This window comes from Lygodium microphyllum, chromosome 17 (genome assembly GCF_053477565.2).
Source record: "Lygodium microphyllum isolate KBCC chromosome 17, Lygodium_microphyllum_v1.1.10, whole genome shotgun sequence".
Classification (NCBI taxonomy): domain Eukaryota; kingdom Viridiplantae; phylum Streptophyta; class Polypodiopsida; order Schizaeales; family Lygodiaceae; genus Lygodium; species Lygodium microphyllum.
In genome coordinates, this window is record NC_141151.1 from 73,871,564 (window position 1) to 73,891,707 (window position 20,144).

At 41.4% G+C, this 20,144-nt stretch overlaps 1 protein-coding gene across 5 annotated transcripts in view; it reads left to right on the plus strand.

Annotated features, from left to right (window-relative positions):
• The window catches only part of LOC148022040 (aminopeptidase (DUF3754)), a 72,846-nt gene that overhangs the window by 8,621 nt on the left and 44,081 nt on the right, over positions 1-20,144 (plus strand). For 4 of the 5 annotated variants that reach the window (XM_087697641.1, XM_087697638.1, XM_087697639.1 and 1 more), the window contains one exon: positions 2,507-2,620. In XM_087697641.1, coding sequence (XP_087553767.1) covers positions 2,507-2,620 — 114 coding nt within the window. Of the gene's footprint in view, positions 1-1,181; positions 1,264-2,506; positions 2,621-20,144 lie in introns of all 5 variants that reach the window. The other variant, XM_087697643.1, reaches the window with a different exon arrangement.

The window sequence follows — 20,144 nt, forward strand, 5'->3', positions numbered from 1 at the left end:
AGGAGTACAACCCTAGGAATCGAACAAGAAACCCAGAAAACCAAGGACAAAGACATAGAGGGGGACTGAACCATCACATTGCCAAGTGAAGGAAAGGCTCACCAAGATTAGGGATACATCTCTAGGTAACTTCTTTGACCTCATAGATGCACTAGTGGGTCAGGAGGAGGCAACTATGATGGCAGGCACTAGCTCAAGCACCCCGATGACATCCGGTGACTTATCACACAATATGACCAATAGATGAGGATAGTGCACCATGGAAGATTAGTGGCAGACGTCATAGTTGACCTTGAAGAAGAGGGGAGATTGACAAGGATGGCATTGCATCACATATCAAGTTATAATCAAGAGCAAAGGGCTCATAGGCTATGTCATGAGAGAGAGCTCAATGAGGTTCACAAGATCCTAGCCATATCAAGTAGGAATAGAAAGGAGGCAATGCCAATAGGGAGAGAGTTCTGGAAGCCAATCTTACAATAAGCGAGCTAGTCACCAAGAGATTGCTAGATACTACTAGCACTGAGCAAAGTAGGGTAGCCTTGGTGGCATCATTGCTACCCTAAATGCCAGGAGCCAAAAAGAAATTACTATAGTTGTGAATAAACTTGATAAATACTTGGCAAAGAATGACCCATATAGCTTCATTGGGCAGTTTGAGCAGGTATGTGAGGCTAATAACCTCATGAACCTTGCTCAATGAGCACAAGCATTTGGTTTGTGCCTTAGGAGACAAGGGACAAACTTGGTTCACCAGTCTAGATAATACTAAATGTAATGACTTCACCTAGCTAAAGGATCTCTTTATCAAGAGATTTTGGGAGATAGGATACTCTAATAATCTCATTATTAAACTGGTGAATGTCAGTCAGAAAGAAAAAGACAACATATGAGACTATGTCACCCATGTAAGAAGTCTCTATAAGAGGAACCTACAGCGCAAAAAAATACTAGAATCTCAATAATGGCTTGTCATAACAAAGTACAAATCTCAAACATTATAGGAGTTCCAATTGCCAAAAACACTCCACATTGTATAGACCTATCAAACCATGCCATATGATTGAATATTATGTATGGGATGAAATTAGAGAACAACAAAAATGCATCATTCAACTTCCATATGTTAGATGAATCTATAATTAGAAAGGTTGATTTTTGTTCTTTATGACGAATTGTAGGTCCCAACCTTGATTATTTGGAGAAACAAGATTAAAGCCAATTATAGCTTGCTGAATTGAGATGCCCTACACTAAGGCGATGGTAATGCATTCCCACATTGGGAACCACATGAGTAGATATGTGCTATGTTTAATGATGCTTATGATTCAAAAAGGTAGAAGGTAGTCTTGAGCATGTAAAATTGAAGGCCTCAATCATATTCTTATATATATTATCATGCTTTTGGCCTAATTTAACTCCACAAAAACAACCCCACAAAGAATTAATAAAGAAAAAGATAGTTTATTAAGTGGTAGGACAAAGGCCCAAAAATTTCCTATTTAAGGACATTTTGTAGGTATTCCCTTCCATCTCCTTTTCATCATTCCTCACCCTTGTTTGTGCTTGCTCTCCATTATCACCATCATCACCTTCTTCATACATATGTCGGCACCACTGCATGTTGTTGGAGGCTGCCGTCTGCCCCCTGGAAACTGCCACATTGTAAGCTGGTGACTCTGCTCTGCTTAGCCAGCTTCCACCCTGTACAATGTGGCCTTAAGATATGGCAACATACAACCCACACTATCCAAATGAGGCTTACAGGGAACCTGCATAAACTGGCTCCCCAAACCAACTATGTAGTTATAATCTAGCATGGTGATAGTACTGACGATCAAACGTCCCACTATCTTCTTGTACATTGTGGGATTGTCCAATATCTCATTCACGTCAGCACTTAGCTTCATATTCTGATCCAATGGCACTGGGACTGGCTTACAATACCAGCTTGGAGACCTGTTGGACAGTCACTCCCTTTTAGACAGGCTGTGTTCGGAACAGCTGCTGCTCTTTTCTCAGTCTGCACACTTAGCCAGGCTGCATAATCATCTCCTACTGCTGTCTACTTTTCCGGACAGCCTCCATAGATTGTGGGATGCTGCATTTTGGTGATCACAGCCTTCTCCTCAGCTCCTTGGCATCATTCTTCATTGACATTGGTGAATTGCAGCACTTGGGATCTGTTCATGGAGGATGACACTTCGAGACTCTCCCTCCGCCCACTCCTATGAGAGACGATAGCTATTGGACATTCTCTGCCCCTTGAGCACCCTTAGTTGTATCTCTTCCCTTCACTATTCATTCAATCTTCAGTTTCTTCTTGCTTTTGTTCTTCTTTGAGTTCGTTAGCATATTTTCAGAGGCCATTATCACAGTAATATTGCTTGTTATGTGTGCTGCATTCTTGATTTTCATAAGTATCATTTTGCAAATCATGAATTTGAGTTGTTCATGTACGACAAGTTCACACTCGGCATGTTGCTTTACATGTTGGCCTTGTCAGCAATTGTATTCTCTTTTTGATCCAATATACGGTGCTAAGAAACTGGAAAAACAAAGGTTCACTGTGAAGGAAGTTGATAAATTTGAGCGGCAGTTTTTGGATCATCTCTTCAAGGTATGAAGACTTAAGATAATGTTTCCTTTTAATCATACTTTTCTTGCTTCTTAATCATGTTTTATTTTATTCTCCCTCTTTTTCTGGCTCTCAAATTCAGGTAAAGCATGTAACTAATCCTCGTTCAGATTTTTCAAAGTGAATAAAAAGTTTTGATGCTATCGTTTGTAAGCAGGGACTAAAATCATGTACTTAGACACAAAGATGTAAGAAGCTGCGTGACATTGTTGTGCAACTGTTTTTGTTGGTTCGCACGCAGTCAAATCCATATCTGGGGCAGCAACCACATTTAACGAAAGCATCAATTAGAATTTTAAAGTTTTTAGCAAAGTGACTTGACTAGCCACCCCCTTGCTTGCTGCTCAGTGCTGCTGCTGATAGCACAGCTCCTTCACATCTCCCCTGCTTGCTTCAACATTGCCTGTGCTGCTGACACCTCTCCCCAGTTGCTGATGCTGCCCCTTGCGCTGCTTCTGCTGCTCCATCTGCTTGTGCCACCCCTTCCACCTGCCTGTCCCACCAGCGACCTACCTGTGTGCTGCCACCTCAGCCCCCTTTCCACCCCTTTCCTGTTGACATCTTGCCAATGCCACCCTTGCAGCCAACTGCGTGCTTGTGGTATCAGCCCACCACACCAACCCACTTCCTCATGCCTCACTTCTCTTCCCAGCTGTGTTCATCTTACTCTCCCCTGCAGTAGCCTTTCCCCCATCCTTTGGTCGGCGTAGCAACTTGCTCAAGAGGTCCTCAGAGAAGTGCACACAAAAGAAACCTCTGGTTTTACATTGGCACAACTTGAGGTTGCACTCAAAGCAAAAAACTCGTGTGTGATTTTCTTTGAGGAGCAGCTCTAAACAGTCTGGGCCACAAGAAGTTGAAGGAGACTGTGATCCATGAACAGGTTGCAGGCCATTCACCTTCCTGGGGACAGCTCCTTGAATAGCTCCATTCTACTCTTTGCATTGACTAGAATGTGCCATAGGTTGCCTTGGCACCTGTTACTCTCCTCTTTCTAGGCCTTGGGGTGGAGTGCTGCCAGCTGATGGAGGACTTTGGAAGCCTCTTTGGCATTGTGTTCCATGCATCCTTCACAGATGCGATTATAAGGGCAGGGGTGCTGAAGGCATGGTGGTAGTTGCAGATCTCAAGAGAATACCTAAAGAGTTATAGATTGTGGCTGTTAACTCCTCCCTCAATTAGTAGATCATTGTCACAAGGAAAACCTAGTTAGTGTCTCAGATTGGATGCTTTTGGACATCAGGGTAGAAAGTGTATGTGGTGCAGGGGTAAGCAGGAGACTAGTCGCTAGATAGAGTTCCACCCTATAGCGGATGATGATGATGGATTCACTTGAGTCCAGTGTTGCCATGGTAAAGGCCAGGCATCCCCCAACATTAGAAGCGGAGAAGGACATACTTAAAAAGACTTAGATTTATAGTTGGGAAATCTTATATCAGTTTGTTCTCGAGAAGTACAGAAGCAGGTTATGTGATGGTTGTAATTTATGTGGATCACTTGATTTTGACTTGCAATGATAATTATTGGACTGATGAAGTCAAGAGCATGTTATAGAGAGAGTTTGACATGAACGATATAGGGGATTTGACATCTGTTCTTTGCATAGAGATGGTGAGAACACTTGATGGTATAGGCTCAATCAAAGGCAATATGTGTTGGATAAGCTCATTAGGTTTGGGATGAAGGAATGCAAACTGATGGGCAACCTCTTGGTTCAGAATTTGAAGCTCATGGCAAGAAATAGAGCCGAGATACAATATTTAACTCTATATAGGTGAACGGTTGGTAGTTTGATCTACTTGACCATTATAAGGCCTGATTTGAGGTATTTTGTGGGTCTTATTAGTCAATTTATGCAAAAGCCGAAAGCCTCACTTGGATGTGTTGAGGAGGATCATGAGATATGTCAAGGTTACCCATGAGTATGGACTCTCCTATGAGCATGGACAAGGTTGATAAAACTGATTGGATACATAGATATAGATTGGGCAGAATGTGCCAATGATGGGAGATCCACAAATGGTTACGTTCAACCTTGGTAGTGGAGGGGTGAGTTGGAGGAGCAAAAAGCAACTCACAATGGCATAATAGAGGTAGAGGTGTAGGACTGGCTGGATGTGAGATGGCTTTGCTTCATAAGCTACTACAGGATTTCGGATTGCATATGGATAGGCCAATCTGACTCTTGTGACAATATAAGTAGTGTGCATTGGTAAGTAATCCAATTTATCATGCCTAGACAAAGCACATTGAGATACACTTACCATTTCATCCATTTGAAGACTGAAGACCAAGTAGCTATATCTCTCTCAAGTCACTAGCTAAAGAAAGCTAACATACTTTAGAGAGCTACTTGGGGTGAAGTATCTTACTTGAGGTCGAGAGGGAGTGATCTCTCTTATGTCATGTTTGTGTGTATAGGAGAATTAGTTGTGTCACACTAATTCAACCATAGTTAGTTTAGTTCTATTCTATACTTATTGACTTTGGTTTTGTTTGTTGATCATAATGGAAGAAGATTCGAAAGATCACACTGCTCTCATTCTATGGCCTGCTTGTTTTCTCTTTGCAATCAGCCTTTCTCTATAGATAGGGTGGTAAATAACTTGATTAAGTACTAATTATAGCAAGCATAAAATTCACATGAATTGAAAATGCACACTTTATTAAGTACTAATTATAGCAAGCATAAAATTCACATGAACTGAAAATGTACACTTTATCACTTTAGTAATTAGACATTGGACACCCAGTTGGTCCCAAAATTGGTGCCCCTTGTGGTATTTCTTTATCTTATATTGCAAATGAAAGGTGTATAATTGAGATCCTCTGATCTCCTTTGCTAATCTAAGTGCCTCTTGTTGTTAAAACTGATCAATAAGCCTCCAAACCAATTTGCTCCTCGGTTTGCTTGGAGATTGGCCTTCACCGTGCTCCTTGAAAGATAAATTCAGCCACAAATCTTGAATCTCCTTGAAATTTCTCGATTTTAGTTGTTGGAATTTAACTCCTATGTCAAGAATCGCGTGGTGGGGGGACTTGCTCAAGATGCTGCGCCGAACACACACAGAATGCACAAGGAGAAGCTCACTCAAGAGACAAGAAGAGAGATGGAGGCCAAAACGTTTTCTTGTTGGTTTCTTCTTCTTCTTCCATACACTTTACAATGTACACAAAGTATAGATAAGATACAATATAAAGGAAAGTGGTCTACTAAGTCAAACAATGCATAACCGACTACACTAGTCAATTGGCGCTATAACTATGCCAGTTGTAAATAGGTGTAACAACCTGAATATAATAAGTAATGAGTGAGTGGCCATGTGAGAGTCATAATGACCATCGACGTGCTAAGTGTAGACGTATGGACCTATCTAACCAAGCGGTCCATCATTAACGTCTGCATGTGTTGAACTTGTTATCTCAACACTCCCCCTCAAGCTCAACTGCATCTCTGCAACTCCAAGTAAGCTTCGAAACTTTTGAAGCTTCTCTTTACCCAATGCCTTCGTGAAGATATCAGCTATCTGATCCTGTGTGCTGGCATACACCAAGGCAATCTCACCTGCTAGTACCTTCTCTCTCACAAAGTGGTAGTGTACCTTAATATGTTTTGTCCTGGCATGGAACACAGGGTTTCTAGCCAACTGTATACTGCTTATGTTGTCACAATAAATGACAATTGGACCTTCCATCTGCACATCTAAATTAGCCAATAACTTTTGCAGCCATACTACCTCACATGCTACAACAGCAGTACCTCTATACTTAGCCTCTGTACTCGACAAAGCAACTGTAGATTGCTTTTTGCTGCTCCAAGTAACTGCTACACTACCAAGAGAGAACATGTATCCATTGGTAGATCTTCTATCAGACATACTACCAGTCCAATCTGCATTTGTGTATCCAAACACCTGTATATCTATACCTGCCTCATAGAAAAGTCTATAATGTAATGTGGACTTCACATATCTCAATATGTGTCTGACTGTATCCAAATGTGGCTTTCTAAGTATTTGCATAAACTGACTCACAAGACCAACAACGTAGCTCAAGTCTAGCCTTGTAATGGTCATGTAGATCAAACTCCCCACTATCCTCCTGAACATAGTAGGGTCTTCTATCTCATCCCCAACATCAGCACTCAACTTTACATTCTGCTCCAACGGGACTGAAAGTGGTTTGCATGCTGTCATACCATACTTAGACAACATATCCAAGCCATACTGTCTTTGGGACAGCCATATACCATCATCATATCTGATTACCTCAATGCCAAGGAAGTACCTTAGCTTACCTAAGTCCTTCATCTCAAACTTCTTCTTCAAAAAATCCTTGACTTCAGCAATCCCACTATCACTATCACCTGTAATAATCAAGTCATCCACATAGATGACTATGATGACCAAACCTACATCTCCCTTTTCCATATAAAGTGAGTGATCGTCATCAGAAACATAACAACCAATATTGACAAGATACTCTCTGATCTTGTCAGACCATGCTCTAGGTGCTTGCTTGAGCCCATAGAGCGCCTTCTTCAACCTACACACATATGTGGGATGCTCTAAATCTTCATAACTTGCTGGCTGATCCATATACACTTCTTCCTGCAAATCACCATGCAAGAAGACATTCTTCACATCCATTTGCTGTAACCTTCAACCTTTGGCTGCTGCCAAAGCAATCACATATCTGACAGTTGCCATCCTAGCAACTGGACTGGAGGTTTCGTCATAATTTATGCCACATGGCTGGGTATAGCCTTTTGCAACCAGCCTAGCTTTGTACCTACTAATAGAACCATTTGCATTGTGCTTAATCTTATAAACACACTTACATCCAATAGCTTTCTTGCCCTTCGGAAATGATACTAGATCCCAAGTCTTATTGGCCTCTAATGCAGCCATCTCCTCATCCATTGCTGCATCCCAATGAGTATGACCAATAGCATCCTCAAACCAAGTGGGCTCAATATCCTCAACTAGTTTCACCATATAAGCATAATGGTGAGCTGCATAACCTTCAAAACCAAATCTTTTAACAGGGTATCTGACCCTGCTAGATCTGCGTACCACTGGATCACTCAATGGAGCCTTTACATTACTATGAGCTCTCTGTACACCTGGTATCCTGACAAAAGGAATACCAAGCTCATCACCCAAGCTCTTTGAGCCACTGGAGTCTCCATCAAGAACTGCTCAATGCCATCTGACACTTTATTCTTTCCTTTGTCTTTATCTGTAGTGCTACTAGATGCACCTGAAGATGTAGAGATGCTCCTTAGTCTCTCAGACCAAGGACTATCAAATGATGTCTCTGGTCCACTAAGAGTCCGTGATTCTTGCTTTTCAGCCTGCAGATGAGTGTCATGATTATCATCATCATCCAATGCATCACCACTAGATGCATACCAACTGCTCATTTCATCAAAGATGATATCCTTGCTCACTCTGAACTTACATGTGACAGGGTTATAACAGCGATACCCTTTCTGCTCTAAAGAGTAAAGACACATTTTTCTGTCTTTGGATCAAGCTTCTTTAAGTTGCAGCAAGGAAACTATGCATTGTCTTCATGACAAAATGAAGACAAAAATGAACGTCTGTTTGTTATGCAGCATATGCTGAATGCTGTTACAGGAAAGGGAACACATGATGATGTTTGGTATGTTGATTCAGGTGCATCTAATCATATGACCATCCATGCAGAATGGTTTGGAGAGATGTAAGATTTGCTAAATACAGGTTATGTGCAGACGCGTGATGATTCATGCCACCCAATCTCACACATTGGAAAGTTCCCTTGTCCTTGTATGATGGTAAGACAAAGAGTCTTTCAGATATATTACATGTGCAATCTATTACAAAGAACTTGGTGTCAGTCGGTTAGATAGTAGAGCAAGGGTTGCAAGTCAGATTTAATGCAAAGGGTTGCTTTGTAGAAGACTTCAATGACAAGTGTAGGTTGGTTGCAAAGGGAAGTAGAGTTGGGTGTATGTTTACTCTGAATGCTCGAATTCCTACTATGAATGCTGCTATGTATGCTAAAGGAAAATGTGTTATTGCAGATATTGAAATTTGGCACAAACGCATTGGACATGCAAATGTACAAAGGCTAAAATTAATGTAGTCCAAAGGGTTGGTTACAAGTTTGCCTACATTTAGAATTGCAGAATTTCATAAGGTGAGGCAGTTCATACTTTGTCACATTCATTGATGATTGTTCTAGAAATTTGTGCGTATATTTTATAAAGGAAAAGAGTAAAGCGTTTGAGTACTTTAGAACTTTCAAGGCTGCAGTTGAAAGAGAAACATGCTTGAAAGTAAAGTGCTTGAGGTCAGATGGAGGGGGAGAGTACCTCTCGAATGAGTTCAGTGATTTTCTGAGGTCTCATGGGATAAAGAGACAGTTCACATGCAGGTATACCCCACAGCAAAATGGTGTTGCAGAAAGAAAAAATAGGCATATTGCAGAAGTTGCACGGGCATTAATGGCTAAAAAGAATATGCCCAAACATTTTTGGTCTGAGGCTGTCCATACTGTCGTCTACATTATAAATAAAACTCCCACAACTGCAGTTCATGGGATGACTCCTAAAGAATGTTTTACTGGCAATAAGCCTGATGTATCGCACTTGAAGGTATTTGGCTGTGTTGCATATATTCATGTGCCAGATGAGCTACGTGACACGGAATTTCCATGAAGGGTAGTTGTTCTTGTCGAGCTTCTCAATGATGGGGTTTCCATTGTTCTCTGCCATTATCACAAAACTAATACTAAACAGCAAGCAAATCTTTTGTAACCCTTGACTTGTAGTGCACAGCAATACACCAGAGAGCCTTTTTCACTGTCTGTTTAACAATACATACAATCTGCAACCAGTTTGCAGATAAACCTTGTGTTTATTCGCTGGTAAACATATTTGAACTTACAGATTTAAAATCTGTAACCTGTGCACCTGTATAAGGCAGACACAGCTGAAATTGCTGGATACCTTGAACTGCTGTCCGCAACCTTGCGAGTCTAAAACGGGGCCTGAAATGACCTCAGATGGTCAAAATAGCAGCGGGAAAGTCCTAAAGGGCCGATTTGCAGAATACACAGCGCTCTTCGTGCACACCAAATCTCACTGCAATCTGAGATTTTTGCTCTGCCCTGCTTTCGGTACCTCCATAGGTACTATCCAAGAGAAGAAGTAGAGAATGGAAGAGCTTCTTACCCGTTGCTTGTTTGCTCGAATCCTTGGCTCCTCTCCTTCGCTTTAGCCTTCAAAACCAGCCTCAAAGTGGTGCAGCTCTGATACTATGTCAAGAATCGCGTGGTGGGGGGACTTGCTCAAGATGTTGCGCCGAACACACACAGAATGCACAAGGAGAAGTTCACTCAAGAGACAAGAAGAGAGATGGAGGCCAAAACGTTTTCTTGCTGGTTTCTTCTTCTTTTTCCACACACTTTATAATGTACACAAAGTATAGATAAGATACAACATAAAGGAAAGTGGCCTACTAAGTCAAACAATGCATAACTGACTACACTAGTCAACTGACGCTATAACTATGCCAGTTGTAAATAGGTGTAACAACCTGAATATAATAAGTAATGAGTTAGTGGCCATGTGAGAGTCATAATGACCACCGACGTGCTAAGTGTAGACGTGTGGACCCATTTAACCAGGCGGTTCATCATTAATGTCTGCATGTGTTGAGCTTGTCATCTCAACAACCTAGGCACTCAATTTTGAGCATGCATCTCGAGGTGGCTGTCAAAACCCTAATTTTTGTTGTAATTAAGGTTTACAGCAGAGATTAACTGAAATCTCTTTCTCTGATGGCTCAAACTGCTGGAAAATGCTAAGATAACTTGAGAGAAGGCTAGGGGATGAGAGAGAATGCTGTAGAGAGAAATTTCAGAGTTTTACCGCAAGAAATGTTGAAAAGCTACTACTGCCTTGCTCAAACCACCATGGAAGTTGTCATCTACAGCTTAGGACTACTAGAAAGATTGCTGTCCCATCCTATATGCGGTCATCTATATCAGAAGGACCTTGGGCTAATGTTACTTGCTCTTGGAGAGCTCCAAATTGTTGTCACTTGTAGAACTGACCTTGGTGGTTGCAAATCACATCGGTAGCATATCCTTGCTCTCTGACAACCTCTTGGTTGGAATAGACTCCACCAGCACCTAAAAACGTTTTTTTTTACTTGCATGGGCAAGTTTTGCCAAGTGGCAGGCTTCTAATCTTAGTGGCCAATAAATTGGACTAGACTCAAATTTGACACTGGGTACTACCTAGTACTTGTTAGACATAACTTCTTACAACTTTTGTCTCTGACACCCATTGCATCCTCGGGGTCCTTGGCATGTTACCACGAAATAACTGCCATGTGCATCACATATGCTAAACAACTTTACACATTTGGTTAATAACTTTATCAAATGTTATTAGCAAGATTAAAGCATCTCAAATTTTCACATTCCTGTGATAAATCTCTCCCTTGAAATCTCTACAATCGTCCTCGATTGCACTGCATTGTGCCAAAGGAAAAGCATACTGCACTCGAATTTTCGTAAGGCATCACATTTACAACATTGGCCACTGTTGTCCAACCATGCCATATGCCTAAACTTGCCGAAAATTTCCAACTAGTATAAACATCAGATAATACTAAGAATTAGCCTAGAATTGTTATTAGAAACCCATTGGATTACATCCATAACTCATGTTTCTCAATTGTTCTGACTTCACAACCATAGTAAAGCATATTCTCAGCATAAACCATGACTGAAACTATCAATGGCATTTACTAACATGTTGCTGTCCATGGAATTAGTTGTAAACCATTGGAAACTAAACATAATCTAATCATAAACTGATCATTTACTGATTTGAGAATTGATCACAAACTATTGCAAATGTGACCCCAAACTGATCACAAACCGATTGCAAAAGCTGATTAGTAACTAATGCAAAAACTGACCATAAGCACTTCTCAAACTGATCAAAGATTGAGCTGAAACTCGTAAGAATTTTGGTCTCAAAGATGAAGCAAAAACTCATGCGAAACTAACCATAAACTGATGCAAAAGTATAGTTTCAGCTCAGGTGAAACTCATACTCATTTGCATACATCTCACAATGACTAGTACATTGAGTAGTGACCTCATGGCAGACATATTGTTAGCATTGTACCTTGGATACATGCTGAATAAATCTGAGATGCACTAGATACAATAGCTGTCCACAATTGGTGGAGTGGAAGTGCTATCTCCCCCTTGAGGATCAAACAATACTTCGGACCCCTGCTCTACTGAACACGATTGAGCCTGATGAACTGAAGTTGGCTCTAACTGAAAGGCATCTAGGTGAAGCTGCAACAACTGAGCATGGTTTGCAAAGTCATCCTCTTTTATCCATTTTGCATCTATTGATGAAATAATGTTGAAGCTTCACCAAGAAGCATATGGAAACTTTACCTCTAACTTTACTTGCCTCGAAATCTCCACTAGGTTGTAGATCTTTCTTCCCCTTGAGCATTGTGATGCTTCATACTTTCACACTGTTGCAATTCCAACTTAACTAATATGCAACATTGTATCCAATTGAATAGTCCCTCATGTGTACCTGACATGCTAGGAGCACCATATACATTAGGAAACATTATTGTTTGTATACTTTGGACCATTGCAATGTGACTGTGCATGGGAATTTGCATACTACTAACCATACCAAGATACATTTTCCCATATGTTGCATGCATTACTAGTTACATTTGTCCTCATGGCCAACAATATACGGAGGATTTGCATGACTAGCATTAATACCATGAGTTCCAAACACATTGGGTTGCATATATGCATTGCCAAACTTGCCACATTGTGCCCCAACATTATACCAACATTTCTATACATGGGGTTATGCATACTATTGACCATATGTGGATACATTGGGGCTTGCACACTATGCATTGGTTGCTGCATACCATAAGGAGTTGTGTCATACATCCATATATGAGGTCCCAAGTCCACCATAGCATGGAAACTATTGCGACCACCAAAGTATCATGGCTGCCCCATCATTGTATATACATCCCCTGCTATCCAAAAAGCATTGGATTGGCACTTCCAAGTTGGCCTTGCGTATGCATTAATTGTCCCATTGGCATTTGCTTATGCTAACTATCCATGTTTGGAACGTCATGTTGCTGTCTTGGATCTTCCTTTGGTGCATCTTGCTGCCTTGAACCTCTTGAAGATGATTTCCTCTCCTTGTCTTTGTCGCCTTGCTTTAAGGATTCAAAAAGTGCATAAATTGAGGATCATTTGCCAATTGCACAAACATTCTAGCTATTGTCATCGGCTGATCTTTAAAATGGTCATCAAATTCCTCTTGTGCTTGTTGGTTATCAATTTCTAAAGGCTTAGAAGGACCCACATTTTGGTCTAAATCAACATTATCAGCTTGCTGCCCATGCTGCGCGCCTTGCTTAAGATTAGGCATTGCACTTTTCCCAACACTTTGTGAATTTTCAGATTGAGAGGCATCATCCCAGCTTGATCCCATCTCACTATCTGAATAGATTCTTGTTATAATGCTTAGCTGAATACAATTTCAGCACTAGAGCAAAGCTTTTGATAATGAGGTACCTTAGGCCCACCAAATCAAGGGATTGAGTGGTATCTTGACGATGGAACCATGAAAAAACAGCCTTTCTCCTTGGATAGGGTGGTAAATAACCTGATTAAGTACTAATTACAACAAGCACAAAATTCACATAAATTGAAAAAGCATACTTTATCACTTTAATAATGAGACATTGGACACCTTGTTGCCCCCAAAATTGTTGCCCCATGCAATATTTTTAAATCTTATATTGCAAATGGAAGAAGTATAACTGAGATCCTCTGATTTTCTCCGCTAATCTAAGTGCCTCTTGTTGTCAAAACTGACCAGCAAGCCTCCAAATCAATTTGCCCCTTGGTTTGCTTGGGGATTGGTCTTCATTGTGCTCCTTGAAAGATAAATTTGGCCCCAAATTCGATATTGGCTGGTTGGTTTATTGAATCTCCTTGAAATTCCTTGATTTCTTGTTGGAATTCAAGTCCTAGGCCCTCAATTTTAAGCACATATCTCAAGGAAATTGTCCAAACCCTAATTTTAGTGTAATTAGGATTTACAATAGAGATTGATTGAAAGCTCTTCCTATGATTTCTCAAACAGTTGGAAAATGCTGAGATAACTTAAGAGAGAGATAGGGGATGAGAGAGAAATTTTAGAGTTTCGTCACGAGAAATGTTGAAAAGCTACTGCTGCTCTGCTTAAACAGCCATGGAAGCTATCACCTACAACTTAGGACTACTAGAAAGACTACTACCCCTTCCAATATACTGTTATTTGTACTAGAAGGACCTTGGGCTGCTGTCACTTGCTCTTGGAAGGCTTTAAATTGTTGTCGCTTGCTGTAGGACAGGTCTCTAGTGGTTGTAAATCACATCAGCAGCATCTCCTTGATCTCTAACAATCTCCTTTTCTCTCACAGTGGCTGGAATAGACTCCACGAGCCCCTATAAACGTTTTTTCCACTTGCTTGGCAAGTTTTGCTAAGTGGCAGCCTTCTAATGTCATTTTCTAGCATTATCTAACTTATTAAATTACTTTTCAAAATATTAATTTTGAAAATTAATTTGATAATCATTCTAGTGCTAAAAAAATTAATTTCACCAGCCAATAATTAAATTGGCTAGGCCAATTTATCTTCCAAGCACCCTTGTTAGTTCTTAGACTGGCATTGACTATTTAATTAATGCCTAGTCTCTAATGTCACCACTGACATTAGCGGCCAATAAATTAGTCTAAGCCCAAATCTGATACCGGGTATCACCTAGTATTTGGCAGATATAACTTATTACAACTTTTGTCTTTGACACCCACTGCATCCTTGGGGTGGCTTGTTACCATGAAATAACTGCCATGTGTTGATCACGTGCTAAACAACCTTGCACATCCGATTAATAACTTAATCAAATGTTACTAGCAAGATTAAAAAATCTCAACATTTCATGTCCCCATGACACTCTTTCTCTTGTTTTCTATCAAAGCTAGGGAAGCTAGTGATGGTGTTTAATACAGTGCAAGCCTAGTTAACTAGATCAATACATTTAGCTTGCCTTTGATGGAGATTATTAGATCATTTGTATACATCAATGCTACACCAAAGGGCCCATAGTATTGCATGAAAGAAGTATCATATGCAAGACTAACTTGAGGAGCTGCCCTAGGTGCTAGTGGACACATTTTCAAGAACCTTGAACTAAGCTTGGCTATTTGACAAACTTGTCACATTGATACCCTGTATGGTGCTAAAATTTGGAGACTGAGCATCTCTCACACTAGGAGAGAGCCACTAGTGGGACGTGATGGATGAAAGAGACATTGTTGCAATAGTTGTTGTAGTCTGTGTGTGTTAGAATTTGCCAATTTTGGGTAGTGTCCATGTAATTTGTGTGGTGTGGACACTTTAAGAAGTGTCAATTTAGTGTGTGTACCTAGTGACTTGGCATTAGATTAGTGACACTAGGGACTAGAGTAAGTTAGCCTAACTCACCTTGACCTAACTTTCAGCTGGTGTTGCTGCACCTGAGGTCGTGTTGCCATCAGTCTTGGTTGGCACAAGGAAGTGACAGAGCTGCGAACAGCTCAGCTCAGCTGAGATTTGGGTGCTGTTGCCGCCTTCAAGGTGCCTCATAGGCTAAATTTCTGTAGCCTCTGCTACCTAGCAGCACTGTTCTCCATGCCAGCTCAGTCCACTAGAGGCGCTGCCCAGCGTGCTCCACCCTATGCTGTTGTCCAGCTTGCTGCCCGCCAGAACCACCAGTGTAGCCACTTGGAATGCTAGTGCTGCGCCTGCTTGCAGCACCTGCACTGCCTAGGTCTGCCAACCAGTGCTGTAGTACTCAGCACAGTGCCGCCTTGCCCAATGTTGCACATATCAGCACTCAGTCTACAAATGACAGCAATGCATTGCTGTACTGCACTTGCCTCGAAATGCATGCCCAAAAATACAAAATTTAGCGATTTAATGCTGAGTCTCACCAAATTTTACTGAATTTTCCCAAAATTTGCTGCCAAATTTGACTATCACAACAATTTAATGTTGCTGTTACCTGTTATCTGCCTTGGAATGCGTGTCGGGCAAAACCTCCAAATTTCTTCACAAAATTTCAAAGAAATTAAAGAAATTTATACCTTATAATCTGCATGTTTGTAGAAATATCGCTTAGGATGCGTGCCGACAATGAACAATAGTTGGAATCTGCCTCTAATGCATGTCGAAGCCTCTAGACCAAAAAGCCCCAAATTTTTTGCATAAATCGAGAAGAAATTGCGCAATGTTGTGTTGCCAGGTGTTGATTTGTGCATTGGAAGTCGAATTGAGGAAAGTCCCAAATTATGGGCACCTTGGGAAGCGTGTAGAGATCGGGACCTCCAAGTCGCAGTTTTTGCGGTCAGAATTGGTGGTTCAATTGGCTGAATGAGCGGTCCAAGTGGCGATTTGAAGTATTTGGCTGCTGATTTTTGTGCATCATTAATAGCATGACACGCCAAGGGCATAATGATTAGAGGAGCATCCTTGGTGTCCTTACTCAAGAGGACAAACTTGATGGCACAAACTACTCGTGGAGTTTCATGGTCCACAACCTTCTGGTGGTGAAGAACTTGTGGGACTATGTCATTGGTGATTTGCAACGACTAGGAGGTGTTGCACCTCAAATACCCTAGCATAACGCTCGGGGACAAGTTAGTGGTACTGGTGCTGGTGCCCCTCCTCCCCCTCCTCCCCCTCCTACCAAGGATCAACAAAGGTGGGACTCCAAGGATATACATGCATTATCTTTGATTGCCTTGTCAATGAAAAGGACATTTATTTTACACATTTGGTCTTGTAGGACTTCAAAGGCTGCTTGGGATGTACTTGAGCGCATGTTTGCAACACACAATGAGGCGAGGATATCCTATCTTCATAGAGAGTTGGCTAATGTAAATATGGATGAAGGTGATGGTATGACAGATCACCTCACACACATACAAGATTTGCATGAGTAGTTGCTCAATGTTGATGAGGTCATTTAGGATGTAGAATTGATAAACATGGCATTGAACTCTTTTCCCGAGTCATATCTGTTAGCCTACCTATGTTAGTTATGTCAGTCTGTCATCTCTTGGTTGTGAGCTCTTGTTAGAGTTTGACAAAGACATAGAAGCTTTGGCAGCTTAGATGCATTTTCTTTATTTGTCGGCTTCTTGTGTGCATTCCCAAGCCAGTTATTGCTTTCCAGAGTCTACCTATACTTGCCGAACATTGTCATTGTCGTTTGGGATTTTTCTGATGTCACCTCTATTTTTATGGCATTTTATTTTTTAGTGACTAGCATTTATTGTAGATCAGCTAGCATTTATGGCCTCTCCTGGTGCTGGTCAACCAGATTTTGGCATTTATGGCTATTTATAGCTAGCCCCCTCCCCCCCCACTTGGCAGATACACACACTCTTCAGTCTTCAGTTTTCCCTTTGTAGGTGCACACACTCCAACACTCCAATTCTTTGTGCTTGGTGCTACCATCATCATCAGCCTCATTTGGTGCCCTCATTGACACTTTGGGTTGCATGCAGGGATTGATCAATCCATCTTCATTGTATCAACATTCTTTGGTCAATGCAATATTTTTCCTTTATCTTTTACTTCCTCTCTTCCTCTCTTTGCTTCTCTCTGTGTTTGTGTTTCTCTTCCGTTGTGCACTCTCACATGGTATCATCACCTAAGTGAGGACACAGTTTGGAGATTTCTTGCAGAAGAGCAGGTTTTCATCATGGAGAAGCAGCCCATATCTTCAAAATACAGATTTTTAGCCTATGTTTACTGCATTTACAGCTCGTATAGGTGGTCCATTTTAATCTTCTTGACAACCAGGTGATAGCCTCTAGGACCCAGGCGGCAACATACGTGTGTTAGCCGGCATCTGTTTTTGCGTTTTGCAAAAAATGCAAATTTTCATTTTGCAGCAAATGACCTCTTCATGGTGTAGGTCACATCATCTTGTTGTAGGTTATAGCTTCTTGGGCATAGGCGATAACTTTCTATGCAGGCAACAGCTTCCTCGTGGTAGGCAATAGCTTCCTCGTGGTAGGCAACATTTATTTCTTTGATAAATGTAGAATTTTGGGTGATTGCAGGATCAAAGATGTCTTATCAGTTCACGAGCTTTGATGACTTAGAGGAGGAGCTTCTTTTTAGACACTCTTTTGAGTGGAGATGTGATTATTGCAATTATAGTTGGCGAGAGGAGTCCCCCATTCGCACCCGTCCCCTTTCTATTCATCTTTCACCAAGGGCTTTGTTCTCAGTGAAGATGCCATCTTTGATACCCTTAGTGCAAGTGCTTGTCTTACCTTCGTTACCTAAAGAAGACAAGCTTGATGGTTCAAACTATTCATTGTGGTCAGGTAAGCTGGGTCATGTAAGGTGGAGTGTATACTTGACACCTTCAATCTTTGGGTTCTTGTTTAAGATTCCATTCCCAAAGAAGACAAATTCGATGGTTCAAACTATTCGTTGTGGTCATGTAAGATGGAGTGTATACTTGACACCTTCGATCTTTGGGCTCTTCTTTAAGATTCCATCCCTTCATGGTTCGAACTATTCTTTGTGGTCATGTAAGGTGGAGTGTATACTCGACACCTTCGATCTTTGGCCTCTTGTTTGAGATTCCATTCCCCGTCATATAGAGGATCTAGCAAATGGGACTTATGTGGACTATGCAACCTTGTGGGATCTGCTCAACTCTCAAGTCAGATCCTTTTTTTTAAACGAGTTTGTAGGAATTTATCCTTGTGCATGTGCGCAGGTTGAAGATTGCAGCAAAAGTGTGTAAGAAGCTTGCGTCTTTGTATTAGCACGAGATGTTTGCCCTTAAGATTTCCCTTGAAGAAGTTGCGGATGCTTAGTCTTGATGATTCCTTCTTTATGAAGGAGCACATCATGAAGATGGAGGATGTGAGAGATCAGCTTGTCTCTCTTGGTTGGATGATATAATTTGAAGACATGGCTACGATCCTTTTGACTTAGCTGCCATCTCATTGGTTTGATGTCTTTTGCACCAACCTTATCACATGGAGGACCCACAAGACACTCTTATGGGAGGAGCTTTCACCGCTTCTCTTGGAGCATGACAAGTGACTTAGAGTTGGGGCTGGTGGTTCTGGCTCCACCAAGGCATTTACTATAGGTATAGATGGAGGGAAGAAGAAGGCACAGGCCAAGGACAAGAAGTAGGAGGACAAGAAGGAGAATAAGCCTAAGTGCCCACACTGTGGAAGGACACTCATCCCGAGGAGAAGTGCTAGCAAAAGTACCCCCATTTGAAGCCAAATGAGAAGGCGGATTTGAAGGATATGAAGGCTGCCTTGACGATGACAAAGACTATCTTTATGCATATGCGGAGGAGGATACAACTCTAGCTTTTTCTTCTCAAGAGAAGCCTTGGCTCGTTGAGAGTGGGGCCTCTTTTCACATGACCTACAAACAGGATTGGCTTAAAGATCTAAGCACTAGAGGGGACATAGTCACCATTGGTGACAACTCTCGTGTTCTTGTTCAAGGAGTGGGGACTATTCCTTTACTGCTAGACATGCAATCTTCTTCAAACAAAGTTCACTATGTACCAGATTTAGGTTTTAACCTATTCTATGTTCATAGTCTTACATGGCTTGATACCCATGCAGTATTATCTGAGTACCAGAGTGGGCACAGTCACCATTGGTGACAACTCTTTCACTCTTGTTTGAGGAGTGGGGACTATTCCTTTACTGCTAGACAGACAATCTTCTTCAGTCAAAGTTCACTTTGTATCAGATTTAGGTTTTACCCTATTGTCCGTTCATGGTCTTACATGCTTTGGTACCCGCATGGTATTTACACAAGTTGTGGTGACAGGGGAGGATGCTTCTACAGGTGCTGTTCTTTGGACAAGATCCTAGGAGAGTGGGCTTCACACGCTCACATCCTTAGCCACGAGGTCTTCCCATGAACTTTGTAGATGGCCCCCTGGACAAGCACAAAGCTAGGCTTGTTGCCAAGGGTTTTGCTTAGAGGGGAGGCTTGGACTGTTTTGAGACTTTTGCACCTATAGCTAGGATGTCTACTAGGAGGGGGTGCTAGCTTGCCTACGTTGGTTATGTCAGTTTGTCATCTCTTGGTTGTGAGCTCTTGTCAGAGTTTGTCGGAAACAGGAGCTTGGCAGTTTAGGTGCATTTTCTTTATTTGTCGGCTTTTTGTGTGCATTCCTAGACGTCATTGTCATCTGGGATTTTGTCATTTTATTCTTTAGTGACCAGCATTTATTGCAGGTTGGCCAGCATTTATGGCCTCTCTTGGTGTTGGTCACTTTATAGCAAAAAACCTCCCCCTCCTCCCCCTCGGCAGATATACACACTCTTTAGTCTTTAGTC